The sequence below is a fragment of the Amblyomma maculatum genome, chromosome 1 (assembly GCF_055883805.1).
Source record: "Amblyomma maculatum isolate TAMU_Amacu chromosome 1, ASM5588380v1, whole genome shotgun sequence".
In the NCBI taxonomy this organism is placed as follows: Eukaryota; Metazoa; Arthropoda; class Arachnida; order Ixodida; family Ixodidae; genus Amblyomma; species Amblyomma maculatum.
This window is the reverse complement of record NC_139344.1, coordinates 373,622,836-373,634,855: the sequence shown is the minus strand read 5'-3', so window position 1 is coordinate 373,634,855 and position 12,020 is coordinate 373,622,836. Positions and strand designations below refer to the sequence as shown.

At 40.9% G+C, this 12,020-nt stretch overlaps 1 protein-coding gene across 2 annotated transcripts; it reads left to right on the top strand.

Moving 5' to 3' along the window:
- The first annotated feature begins 98 nt into the window (after positions 1 to 98).
- LOC146208233 (pyridoxal kinase-like) lies at positions 99 to 11,657 on the top strand. 2 transcript variants are annotated; one of them, XM_084592125.1, is made up of 9 exons: positions 99 to 402; positions 513 to 567; positions 1,792 to 1,896; positions 1,975 to 2,058; positions 2,145 to 2,179; positions 4,342 to 4,427; positions 6,953 to 7,223; positions 8,135 to 8,201; positions 8,416 to 8,696. In XM_084592125.1, the coding sequence occupies exons 1-9, from the start codon at positions 316 to 318 to the stop codon at positions 8,472 to 8,474; spliced, it is 849 nt and encodes a 282-aa protein (XP_084448251.1). In that variant the 5' UTR covers positions 99 to 315; the 3' UTR covers positions 8,475 to 8,696. The 2 variants fall into 2 exon arrangements, with proteins under 2 accessions (XP_084448251.1, XP_084448247.1); XM_084592121.1 differs by lacking the exon at positions 8,416 to 8,696 and adding an exon at positions 9,501 to 11,657 and having other exon boundaries at positions 112 to 402.
- Positions 11,658 to 12,020: the final 363 nt, after the last annotated feature.

The window sequence follows — 12,020 nt, the reverse complement described above, 5'->3', positions numbered from 1 at the left end:
ATTAATTTGACATAAATCTAGCCAAGCCAATCTTTAGCGGCAACGGCGCCGGTTTCGTTTCTGCGGTTTCAGCTGATCCGCTTTTTTGCGGTGCTTTACTCAGCTATCGAAGGCGTGCATATTAGCGCCGTAGGGGCTCCAAGTGATTTCACCTTCGCTGGTGTCACGTGCACTTGGCTGCTTTCGCGGTTGCTATCAGACGCGGCGTTGTCGGCGGAGCAGGCAGCAACATCAGTGTGTGGCCGCTCGTAAAACGAGGCACCCACTTCGTGATCCAAAGAAACCCTGCTGCTATTGCCGCCAAACTCTAGACCGATGGCTCGTGACTACCGGGTACTCTCCATACAGAGCCATGTGGTTTCCGGATACGTGGGCAACAAGAGCGCCTGCTTTCCTCTTCAGGTCGGTTACGTGTTCTTTGCCTTGCTTTCCTTTTATTTTTGCCTTGTCTTCCGTTCTGCGATCGTTGCGGTTGAAAACTGATCGCGCACTCTTGAACCTCAACTCTGCAGACACTCGGATTCGAGGTGGACTTTATCAACTCTGTACAGTTCTCCAACCATACTGGTACGTCGTTCACTGCGGTATTTTATCATCGTCCATGTTTATCATGCCAGGTAAAATGACCTGTTGAAGCAATGCTTCAACAGGTCATTTTATCTAGGAACACAGTAATTGGAATCGATTGAATACCGCAATCGGAAACATGTTCGATCCACTTAATTGACCTTCCGTACGTCTTTTTCGATATGCCGCCCGTAAAAGAAAAAAAGTCAACTACATAGTTAAAAGTAATTTGAAACCGCCACTTGGGAATTCACTTTAATTGCATAGTAGGCCGCTCTTTTCACCGAGAGTTCCAAACTCTTGTGTGCCGGGGCGGCCCCTTAAATATGGGCGGCAAAGAGTTAAGTAAAAGGCAAAGGTCACTTAGGGTGGATGCGGTTTTATGGATAAAAAAAGAGCACGATGCAAACGAAGCAGCATGATAAGGAGTACAGGAATAGCATAGAAAGGGGTAATTAGTAAAACACGTTGCTGGGCTAGTTGGTGCATTGCATGAAGAAAGACTAAGGCTGGTTAATCTTTCTAATCTGGCTGGTTAATCTTAATCTAAGGCTGGTTAGTCTTTCTTCATGCAGAAAGGGGAAGCGTAGGCCACTGCCTGCTACTGCGGGCCTCAAACTTTAGTCGCCCCTGAGGAAGGGACCGATTTGGTCCCGAAACGTCGGGTTCTAATAAATAATTTGGTTGGTGATAAGTGTTTCTCAACCTTTAGCATGATAAGCGCTCACGCACTCATTTCGCTGATCGCCTGTTTTTGTGTCAATTCAAATATGGACAACTTCGTCCAACTTGCGATGTTTTAGTGCATAACACGATGTTTGGTGAAGAAACGGTCAACAGCGGATAGGCACAGTTGACAGCACGTCCTGCAAGGGCGAAGCAGCAGACCAACTTAAACATCTTTTCGTCCGAAAGCCCTCTGGCATCCTTCCTTTCTTAAAAAATGAGGCGCACATAAAGGCACAAGCAAACACACAAAAAAGTTTAATTTCAGAAGCTGTTTGTGGTACTGTTTGTAAAACCATAAATATGCTGATTACAAGACAAAACAAACAATTATGAGGTTTGATGAGAATTTCCAGTCAGGCAGACTAAAGCTCCCCCTCAACTTGTTCATTTAATCTAGTCTTTCTGTCCTCTCCCATACGTCTGTTTATATTGTATTTCACATAACTCTTTTTAGGCGAAAAAAAATTGAAACCAGCTTGTTCTGCTGTTTTTCAGGGTACCCAGCAGTGAAGGGTCAAATACTGAATTCTGAAGAGCTGCAAGACCTCTATGAGGGTTTAAGGCTGAACAGAATTACCAAGTACTCACACATACTGACAGGTACAATTTCCAACCGCAGTATTGTTTTCTGTAAATACAGCAAAGAACTGTCAATGAGTTTCCAAACATTGTTTGCAGGTTATGTTGGCTCAGACTCTTTTCTCAATAAAGTGGCTGATATAGTGCAAGAGCTAAAACAAGAAAATCCTTCGCTGATGTATGGTAAGCTCTCTTGACAGTATTTCTTACAAGCTGACCTTGCTAGGTTGCACAGAGCTGTTACTAACTGTAACATTTAAATTTTGCAGTATGTGATCCTGTAATGGGAGATAACGGAAAACTAGTAAGTATTTGCACTTTGTCAAACTCATTAGTGTGTTAAACTAACCTTAACTGGTTTAAAGAAATGAGTGTAAGAAAAGCAACAAAGTTTACAATTACCAAAATGTTTGTGAAATGTCCTGCGTTACATGTCAGCAGCAGTAATGGCACGTATATATACGCTGCAAATTAGTCAGTTTCACTGCTGTCGGTATCAAATAGACTGGTGCTAAATGTGTGCTTCTTTTGTAGAAATCACGTGCTTTTTCTCTGTTGGCTTCAATTAAGGCTTAATGTAAGCATGTGCCTGCGAAAATGTTTAAAATGATGCTTTTTCTTGTCTTTTAATGTGATAGCATTAGGAGTGAATTGAAGGCAAAAACTCTCCGGCATCGGTGGCATCTGTGTAAGCCTTCAAGTGATAAGGAAACACAGGCTATATCGGCTGTAGTGGAACACTGGCCGCAACAAAACTCTGGCTGTGACAAAACACCTGCTATAATGAAACACTGGCTATAAAGAAACTCTTGCAGTAATGAAACAATGGCTGCAACAAAGCACCGGCTGTAGCAACTTATACTTACACACCAGTGATATGTGATAGTGACTGGGTTATTGCGATCATAGTGACTTAATTTGTGAAGTTACATGCGAGTGACACAGTATGTGCACTGCAGGCTATAGAAAAATGAAGAGAAGATGGTGAGAAATGCTTTCACATTTCACCTAAATTAATCTAATTGATTGCGCCTAATTTTTTTACCCCTTTTCATCATACAAGTACTGTCTTGGCTATTCTTTAGAGATGTTAATTTTGTCAATTTTGTAGCCAGGTATAGTTGAAGCTTGTATATGTATCAAGGTTAGCAGAGCTGGCATCAGTGTCCTTGAGAATTTTGTTCTTGATTATTAAATTGTGTACTTCGATTTCAGTAACAGGATGCCATTGTATGCATGCAGTGCGCAAGTTATTGTACACATGACCCTTTGTACGTGTAGTGTGTTGCTTCAGTGCTTCTGCACTGAAGCGATTGGGCAGAAAGCACACAGTAATTATATGCAGAGTGATTGCACTCCTTTTGGATAAGTTAACTGTACAGACTGATAAACTTCTGTCCTGGTTCAAAAATATAGATAAAAACTCTTGCCTTCCCTGTTCTTAGTACATTTAGCTGTGGAGGCAAACGTTCACCTAGTTTCAACATGCTGCTTGTGTTGCATTACACTGCTTGTTTTGCAGACGTTAGGGTGGTTGTAATATTAGACGGGACAATAATGCTACACACTTCGAAATGGTCATTGGCATATTCAGAGGCAGGTTTATGGGTGACTCTTGGAAGGGGCAGTTACGGGGAGTAGTAATTTTTTTTTAATGCATTTCTTGGACTTTTTCAGAAGAAATGTAGTTTCTCTTAATTTTAATGGGATAACATTAAAGGCCCCGGATAGCTTAGATAGCTGATAAAGGACTCATACAGCTCCTCTGGGTTGGGAGGGTGAGATTGGAGACAAGCCCTTCGTGGCCCTTAGACCTTGAGTCAAATGCACTGCTCTTAGACCACACAGGCATGTTCAGACGGCTTGGTTAAAGTAAGGCTCTGTGTGTATGTCATGTGCTCTTTCACATAATGTGGTAGCTTATATATCCGAGATAACAGTAGCACAGTTAAGGAATTAGTGAATAAGTGAACAAGGGGAGCCACAGATGGTGCTAATAACTTTGGGAGCTTAAGTGTCCTCCAAGTTTCCAAGTTTTTTCTTTTTTCAATAAAAACTATAAATTCCCAATGTACATTTTTCACTGGACATATTAAACTAATATCTTCGAAGCTGAGCAAAGGACAGCCACAGCATGGCACTTCAAATTTGAAGAGGCTGGGTCGTGAGTAATTGCGAGATGCTTCTTCCAGTGGAAACTGAAGGGGCCAACCCTAACCGAGGCTGCTCGTTAAGTCCCTTGTGGAGAAATGTGTAAGGGACCATGCAAAGAGTTAAAGTTGTGTTTGTTAGGCTAATTCTTATCTCTGCAACCTGCAAGCAACCTGATAAGATGCTTTGATTAATTGCATGCCAAATAAAAATTTTATTGACTTTGTTAGAGTACTCTTTGTTCAACCAGTTCTGTTCAGAAGTACCTGCAACCTATTTATTAATGTTATTTTTCTATATTCTCTTTTCTTTCAGTATGTGCCTCAAACCCAAGTGAACATATACAGAGATCGCCTCATTGTTATGGCTGACGTGGTCACTCCAAATCAGTATGAACTAGAGTGAGTGTGAATGAACCTTGATCTGCATTTTCGTATTGCTTTTATCTGTTAATTTGTAACTAAGTGTATCTGACTTCAAACCTAGTCATGCAATCCGATATGTAATACGTGCCAGTAATCTACACATTTGTCCTTAGGTTTAGATCACTAACAATGAAAATTTTACTTTCGGCTAGTCTAGTTTCATTTTGGGCAACAGATTTCTAGGGTTTATAATGAGTAGGAAAATGTAAGATGTATCTATATTTCTTGAGATCGAGGTTTCTTTGTATAATGTTTTTTTTTTTCAGTATGGGGGTCCCACAAAACACAATTCTGGCCTCTGTCCTTTCTTTGTTTTATGCAAATGATTCTGCGCTAGGTAATCAATACATTGTGCGGCTTTGTTATTTATGCTGATGATTTAGTATAGGTTTCTTACTGGAAAAGGTTTAAAAAATGCTTAAACCCATGCAAGCTCACTTTGCTTTAAGGTGCTTGAGATGGCTCAAAATAACAAACTCTTTTGAAATTGGCCAAAGATAAAGTGTGTTAACTTGTGCACCAGGTGTGTACCTAACTTATAGCGAGAAATCGGGGGTTGTGTTTTCTAAACACATGCTTCGGAGTGCATGCATGTTAACAACATTTGCTCAAAAGTGCAAGAGGTAGTTGTTATCCTAAATAGAGATTGCCATATATGTCCTGCTAAGTAGAAAGCTCTTGTATAACACTCTGTTTCGCTCCCAATTTAACTACTGCATCCTGGCATAGGAAACCCACACCTAAAACCTTTAAACTGATCTCTTGCTACTAAAAGCAGCAATTAACAATAGGAAATGTACTCTTTAATGAGCATGTTAAAATCCTTTTCCAGAAAAATAAGAGTAAAAGCTAGCGTTATGCACAGGTACAAACTCATGGGAGGTTGCTTTATTGTCACAGGAGAAGATAGATTCATTCCTCACACTTGCTAATCTATCCAAATAAGACCACACTTACCCTCACTGCCACTAGTCACCACAGGAAATTTATAATGCGCTGACTTTGGCTTTTAGGCTTTTAAGGAATCGTTTATACTCCCAGGCATGCATATTAAATTTTTCAAACATTACTAAGTGGTAATGGAGTTAAGTGAAAATTATATTTTAAAAGTCCTTCTGTGGACATTTTGCTTCAACTAGTGGCATGATGCTCTACTACAAGCAGTTTTTTTTTTTTCAGTATGAACCAATGTTAGTTATTTTACATATTGTGCATAGCAATTACATAACAAGAAAAAATGTGGCAGTGTTTTAGCATAGTTAAGCCGAGTAGGCATGCAAAATCATGTGATTATCCTTGTTGGCTCATGGTTTTGCTTTATGTTTAGAAATTGATGAACACGACGACATGCAGTGCACAACGCAAGGGAATGGCAGTAAAGCATGCAGGAAGATTGGCTGTGGCGATAGCTACAGTGTTCTATGTTTGCTTCCCGCAGGAAATTCTTGGTTTTGAGCCCACTCCGCTGCAGTGTTTTTTTTTTTTTTTTTTAAATTTTACTATTGCTATGCTAGGCTGACAAAGTCATCACTTTAAAGACAAAGAACATTTCCTAGCACGTCAGCTGCATGGGCTGTTCAGTCAATGGAATCATTTAGAAAAATATTGAATTTTGTCCTTCAAAGTGACCTCTATGATAAAGGACAGCTGTGCTGTTCATCAGAGTGTAAAGTCAACTTAGTGTAGCCCTTCTAAAGCACCCTCAAAGACAAGGGCAGATAAAGACAATGAACAAACTGATACAAGAACTATACTAATCTGTTGTCTTGACCTGACCTTGTATTTTTTTATGCACTTTGCTTTCGAGACAAGTTATCAACTAGCGCGGACCTATGCCTTACTAGACTAAAATAGTTGCAAAAATTTGGAAGTAATGTTGAGATCCACATTGATCATGTAATCAGATTGTGTCCGAATTGCATTGCTCTATGTAAAGAGTAATTTTTTGAGTCACTGAAGGTCAACCTACTCGTTTTTAAAGAACTCCAAGCTTGTAATAAAGAGAACTTGTAATACAGCTTACACTTTAGACAGCATTATAGCAACAGTGTAACACTAAGTCCAGCAGTGAAAAAATTTAAAAGCCTCGTGGGAGTGCAGCAGATGTGACAGAAATGATTTGTGACAATGTCTGTGACACTCAACAACATGGCAGTTTCAGCAACCTGCTTGGAGTTCAGTCTTGGTCTTGTCTTATTTACTTCCTGCTGTAATAACCTCCAACCATGTTCTTCAGTAGGCAGATACGGCAAGAAAAATATATATACAGACTCAGTTGAAGTACTTGCTACATGCATTTTTTTCATTTTCATGGTTGCTTAGTGAGTTAAATTCTGTTATTTTTTTTTCCTGGCCTTTTTGAAGCCTTGGAAAACTTTGCATGAGATCTGCCTTCTGGACATAACACTGGATCCCTTTACACATTTCCGACTGTGTGTGAGCCCAGTTCAGCCACGAGGAAAAAGTGACGAGTGTGCTTTTGCTTTGTTTGAATGTGGCAGGCTGCTTTCTGAGAAGCAGATCACGACTGAGAGTACAGTGCTAGAAGCGATGGACATCCTGCATGCAAAAGGCATCCCCATTGTGGTGCTGACTTCGTACCGGCCGAGCGAGACGTCCAAGGAGATCTACCTCTACGGCAGCAGCAAGAAGGGAGGCCAGCGGAGTGCTGTCAAGATCGAAATTCCTGCGATTGGTGCGCAGTTCACTGGCACGGGAGATTTGCTGGCCGCTTGCATTTTGGCCTGGATCACGCGCACCAACAACCTCAAGGTTTGTCAGATATGTGACTGGGTATTTGTTGCCTTGTTATTAGAGAGTTTTAGTTTACTGTGAACCGGGACCCGCTATCGTAATCCGCTACCGCACATTCCACTGCGCATGCCCGGATCCCCTTGACGCCGATAGATGGTGCCACATACTGGATGTCGGCACATAGACCTGCCGCGTCGGGATCATTCAGCTTGTGCGTCCTGTCCCGCCCACGTGCGTTAGAGGATCACCATGGCGGATCACAGATCACGGTAAACTAAATCACTCTATTGGCAAAACCAGCAGCAGTGTAATGAACACACACAGTAGGCTGTGGACATAGTCCTGACTTTGATTTTCCAGTACACATTCACAAAGTCAGTGGTATACTGGAAGGCACGTCAGTAAAAGAGTTTGGCATTGGGTGATTTGCTTAAGAGCGTGTGCTGATGTGCTTAAGAGAATCCTGCATTTGCATACAATTTTTCCCATGCCGACTGTGAAAAATCACTTGAATAATGTTTCGAGAGTGGTCTACAGCTTGTGTCATATTGTGGCTTTCAATTGGCTCTTTACAGTACTTTATTCTGCACCTAAAGTGCATACTTAGAATAATTGCATTTATCCTACCCATCCCTCCAAGAGAATAGAAATGACCTTTTTTGGTTTTGTATAATTTGTTTTTTCATTGTAGCACTGCATAAGCTTGTCATCAGTGATGCATCATGTGGTGACAGTGATGTGTTCCCTCCTATCTTACTGATGTTGAGCATCAAATACTGCAGAAGCCAGATAAAGTTTTTACTGTCTTCTATCTGTCTATGCAAAGATAGTGCATCTACCCAGTTGGATTACTCGCAGATTTAATTTTTCCTCATTTTCTTGATCGCCTAGTGAATTTAATTTCGTTTGTTCTGTCTTTGTTCAACTAGGAAGCCTTAGAGAAGGCAGTAGCAACTGTCCAGGGTGTGCTGCTCAAGACGTTCAAGCATGCTTCTGGTGAGACTTGGCCTGTTTTCATTGTCACATCTTTGATTGATTATACTTGAGAGCAGTCTCTTCTTTCCTTGTTGTTTGAAACAAAATTTTATAATCAGTTATCTGCAATGAAAATAAACGTTGCTTAATAGAAAAGCTGTTTGAATTCTAGTACCAGCACAAGTTTAGTATACAGTGTAGTGGTCTTAAGCTTAGAATTTGTTTCCCACCATAGGAACTCCACTAACACATGGCCTCTCAGACCTGATCACAAAGCAACTGTCCGAGACATAGGGTGCACTGGGCTGTAGACTCATAGCTGCTGGCGGTACTGGTGGCACATTTAGTGGCCCTGAGAACCCGCAAGTCTCTTAAAGAAGCTGCAAACCTTCAACAACCATAGTGGCAGTGGTTGGCAGCAAATGCAGATGCATGCCATGATATTCAACTCTGGAGTGATAGATCTAACTTTCTCGCAGTAAGAAGGCACCCGTGAATGAAATTCCGGGTGTGGGGGCAGTGTAGCTCAAGCTGTGTAAGCCAGCAAACCTGTGAAACTGGCAGGCTGACCTGTCACCTGCTTAACTCTATACGGCTGTGCCAACATGCATTATCATGGAATTTCGCATTAAAGAATAAGCTTTTCTGTTGTTAGTAGCAAAATGTCAAGTGGTCTGAGCCGTCTCAGTGTTCCATACTATGTGCATGAGGTTATTATTTAATGCTGGAAAAAAAGAAATTGCGTTTTTTAGCTTTAGCTGTGGCATATGCACTTGGCTATCTCTTCACTTGAGCCCCCATCTTGTTGTTGCAGTGGTTAGGGTGCTCGACTACTGTGCCCAAAGATGCAGGATCGAATCCCGGCCGTGGCAGTCCACCCGTATGCTATACGCTGTCAGTGCACGTTAAAGAACCCCAGATTGTCAAATTTCCGAAGCCTTCCACTGTGGCGTCTCTCATAGCCTGAGCCGCTTTGGGACGTTAAACCCCATAAACCAAAATCAAAACCAAACCTTCACTTGAGCATCCATCTATCTATCGTCGCCATGAGTGTCATAAGTTTCAGTCAATTGGCAGGGAAACAGAAAACTTTATTTAGTTGATTTGAAACACTTTGCCTGAACCTGAAAGATTCATATCTCCTGTTAAATTTCAATTTTCTCAGAAATAAATGCGTCTTTTGCTGCCAAATGAGTGTCAAGAGAATCACTTAAGACCATACAATTGAATTGACACAAACAAAAACTGGATGATTATCCTCGAAGTCCATTCAACTAGCTAGGTCCACAAGACTCGCTGCTGCTGTTGGCATGGTTGCAGAGAAGGAAAAGGAGAAGGAAGGCGAAGCTGCGGCGACCACCTTGCCTGGAGCTGAGGCAGAGGGCAGGACTGAAGACGGTGCTGCCGCAGCCAAGGCAAAGTCCGTGGCTCTGCTTGAATTGCGCTTGGTGCAGAGCAAGGAGCACATCGAGAACCCGCACTCCGATATACGAGCCATCAAAATCTTCTGATGGTATTTCCTGCCAGGCCCAGAGAGATGCAAGGAAGGGTCAAGAATAAAGCTCATTAATTTACAGTGTTGGCAGCTGTAAGCCATATCCAAGCTCTTTTTTTTTTAGATACAAAGTGCTCAAAACTGATTCGTCAGGGGTGAACTATAGCACGCAGAATAGTCTACTTGCCGCATTACCTAGCAAGATGGAGAATATTTGTTATCTATCCCACCAAGTGAACTACGCTTTTAGTTGAGTACGAGTCGACAATGTTTTGCCCCTGTGACAATAGCGGATGCTCGCAATCTATTATTGTTGTGTTTGTGAATCAATTTTGTTGTGGACAAAGTATCATTAAGAAACCTGATTCATCCAGAATTATATGCCTGTTGGCTGATGAAAGATAAACCTTAGTCACTCCAGCAGTACCTATACAAAGAAACTTTGTACCTGTTCATCCAACTGCCATTTAGAATTAAAAGCGACGGTGTATGCCTACTGCAAAACTGCAAAAACGAGCTGTGAAATGCCAATTCTGTACAATGTGTGCTTATGTACTACAGTACCATGCTGCAATCTTCTAAAAGCAGCCACAATGCATTAGGAACCAAGCAGTAACGAGAAAAATGTAAATGGATTGCTACTCATATGTATTGCTCAATATATTAAACCATAACTCGAGGGTCTACATATGTACAATTTAACCGTGTTTGATTTTAGCTCATAACTTCTCACTAGCAGTAGTCTGTAAGGTTTTTCTTCATTCGTGTCTCAAATGCCATTCACAAACAGTATTTTTCTGTTATACGTGCTAATGAAACAGCGGGAAAATTTGTGCTGTTCAATTTCAGCACTACTTTTCTCATGTGGCACTGAAACTGCAGTGTAGTATTCATTTACTTGACTCAATGGAAATGGTAAGTGATCAGGCACCAGTCATGTGGCCCATATGTGCATTATGTCATGTGCATTTTACTATTTTTCCACAACTGAAAACTTTATTGTTCCCATGTTAAGCCCTGGGTACTGTTGTGTTTTCACTTTTTCAATGATGCATTTAACAAATTTATCAAAGCCTAGCTTTGCTTAGTAAGATGCAGAAAGTCTGTTACTGCTTCTAATGTTGGTATTTTTTTTTCGTGAGAACACAAGAGGCAGTATATGGCATACAGTTGCAGCGTGAGAGGGGACTGCCTTACTGTCGCTGCACGATTTTGCCATGTGCAAATGTACCCGCACCAATTGTAATCTAACATCCTAGAAATGGCTCTCACTGTAAATTCCTTTTCTTCTGCCACTTGACTGAGGAAAACATTTGTTTACTGTAAATTTCTTTTCTTCTGCCACTTGACTGAGGAAAACATTTGTTCAAGGAAGCACAGAGCACCGATGTTCAAAATCACTTCTCTTTTCATTTTTTTTTCTTGTTCAATGCTCCGTTTCGTACCTTGTCAATAAAACCTCATAGAAGAACATTATTTTTATACGAAAATTGTTCTTTCAACAGAACTTGTTATTGTTAATCTCTTTGCTTAGAGCTTGTTTGCACAAGTTCAGAAACAGACAAACAAAAGTTAAAAGGAACGAAAATGACACAAGCGCTCGTGTCATCTTGGTCCCTTCTTCATCTGTGTGGCATCTCCTGACCATAAATATGTGTAACTGTTAACTGTTCAGAAATGAACTTGTTTATTTTATTATGATTATTAATTGCTCCCTCAGACTTAACTTGGCGTTGGTTTTTCGTTAAGTGCTTTCTTTCAGCTGTGCACAGGGAACCCTAGGACTTATATGCATATTTCTCAAACGTACAACAACCTAATTGTGCCCACCGGGATGACAGTTCGTTTTTGCAATTTTTTTTCCTATTCTGAATCATTCATGATAGGGGATTTTGGAAAGTGTTTGTTACTAAAAAAATCATCATAGTCAGAAATCATCATCATTGGGCCAGAAATAAAAAGCATGTTGAAATTATTTTTAATTCAGTTTTAATTGCAAAGTTTTTCTATTTTTTACGTGCATGCCACAGCATGGTTATTACTGAGAATGATCAGCAAATAAAATAAACTGAAAAAGCCAAGGGCAATGCGAAATGCCATGCCATTGGATTAAGTAAAGTTCTGCATTTCAAAGGATCACTCCACTAACTGATAGACCTTTGCAGACAGCAAGGCTACACCTGCCGTATGCTAGCAATGCGCACAAAATGGTCAGTACCTGCTTTTGTCTGTTTTATGAACACTGACCAAGTGTTGCTGCCCTCCTGCTCAATGTAGCGACAACATATGACAGCCTACCTTTCAAAAATCAACTTAGATTTGTGTTTCTGCCTGCTGCTTTCTAA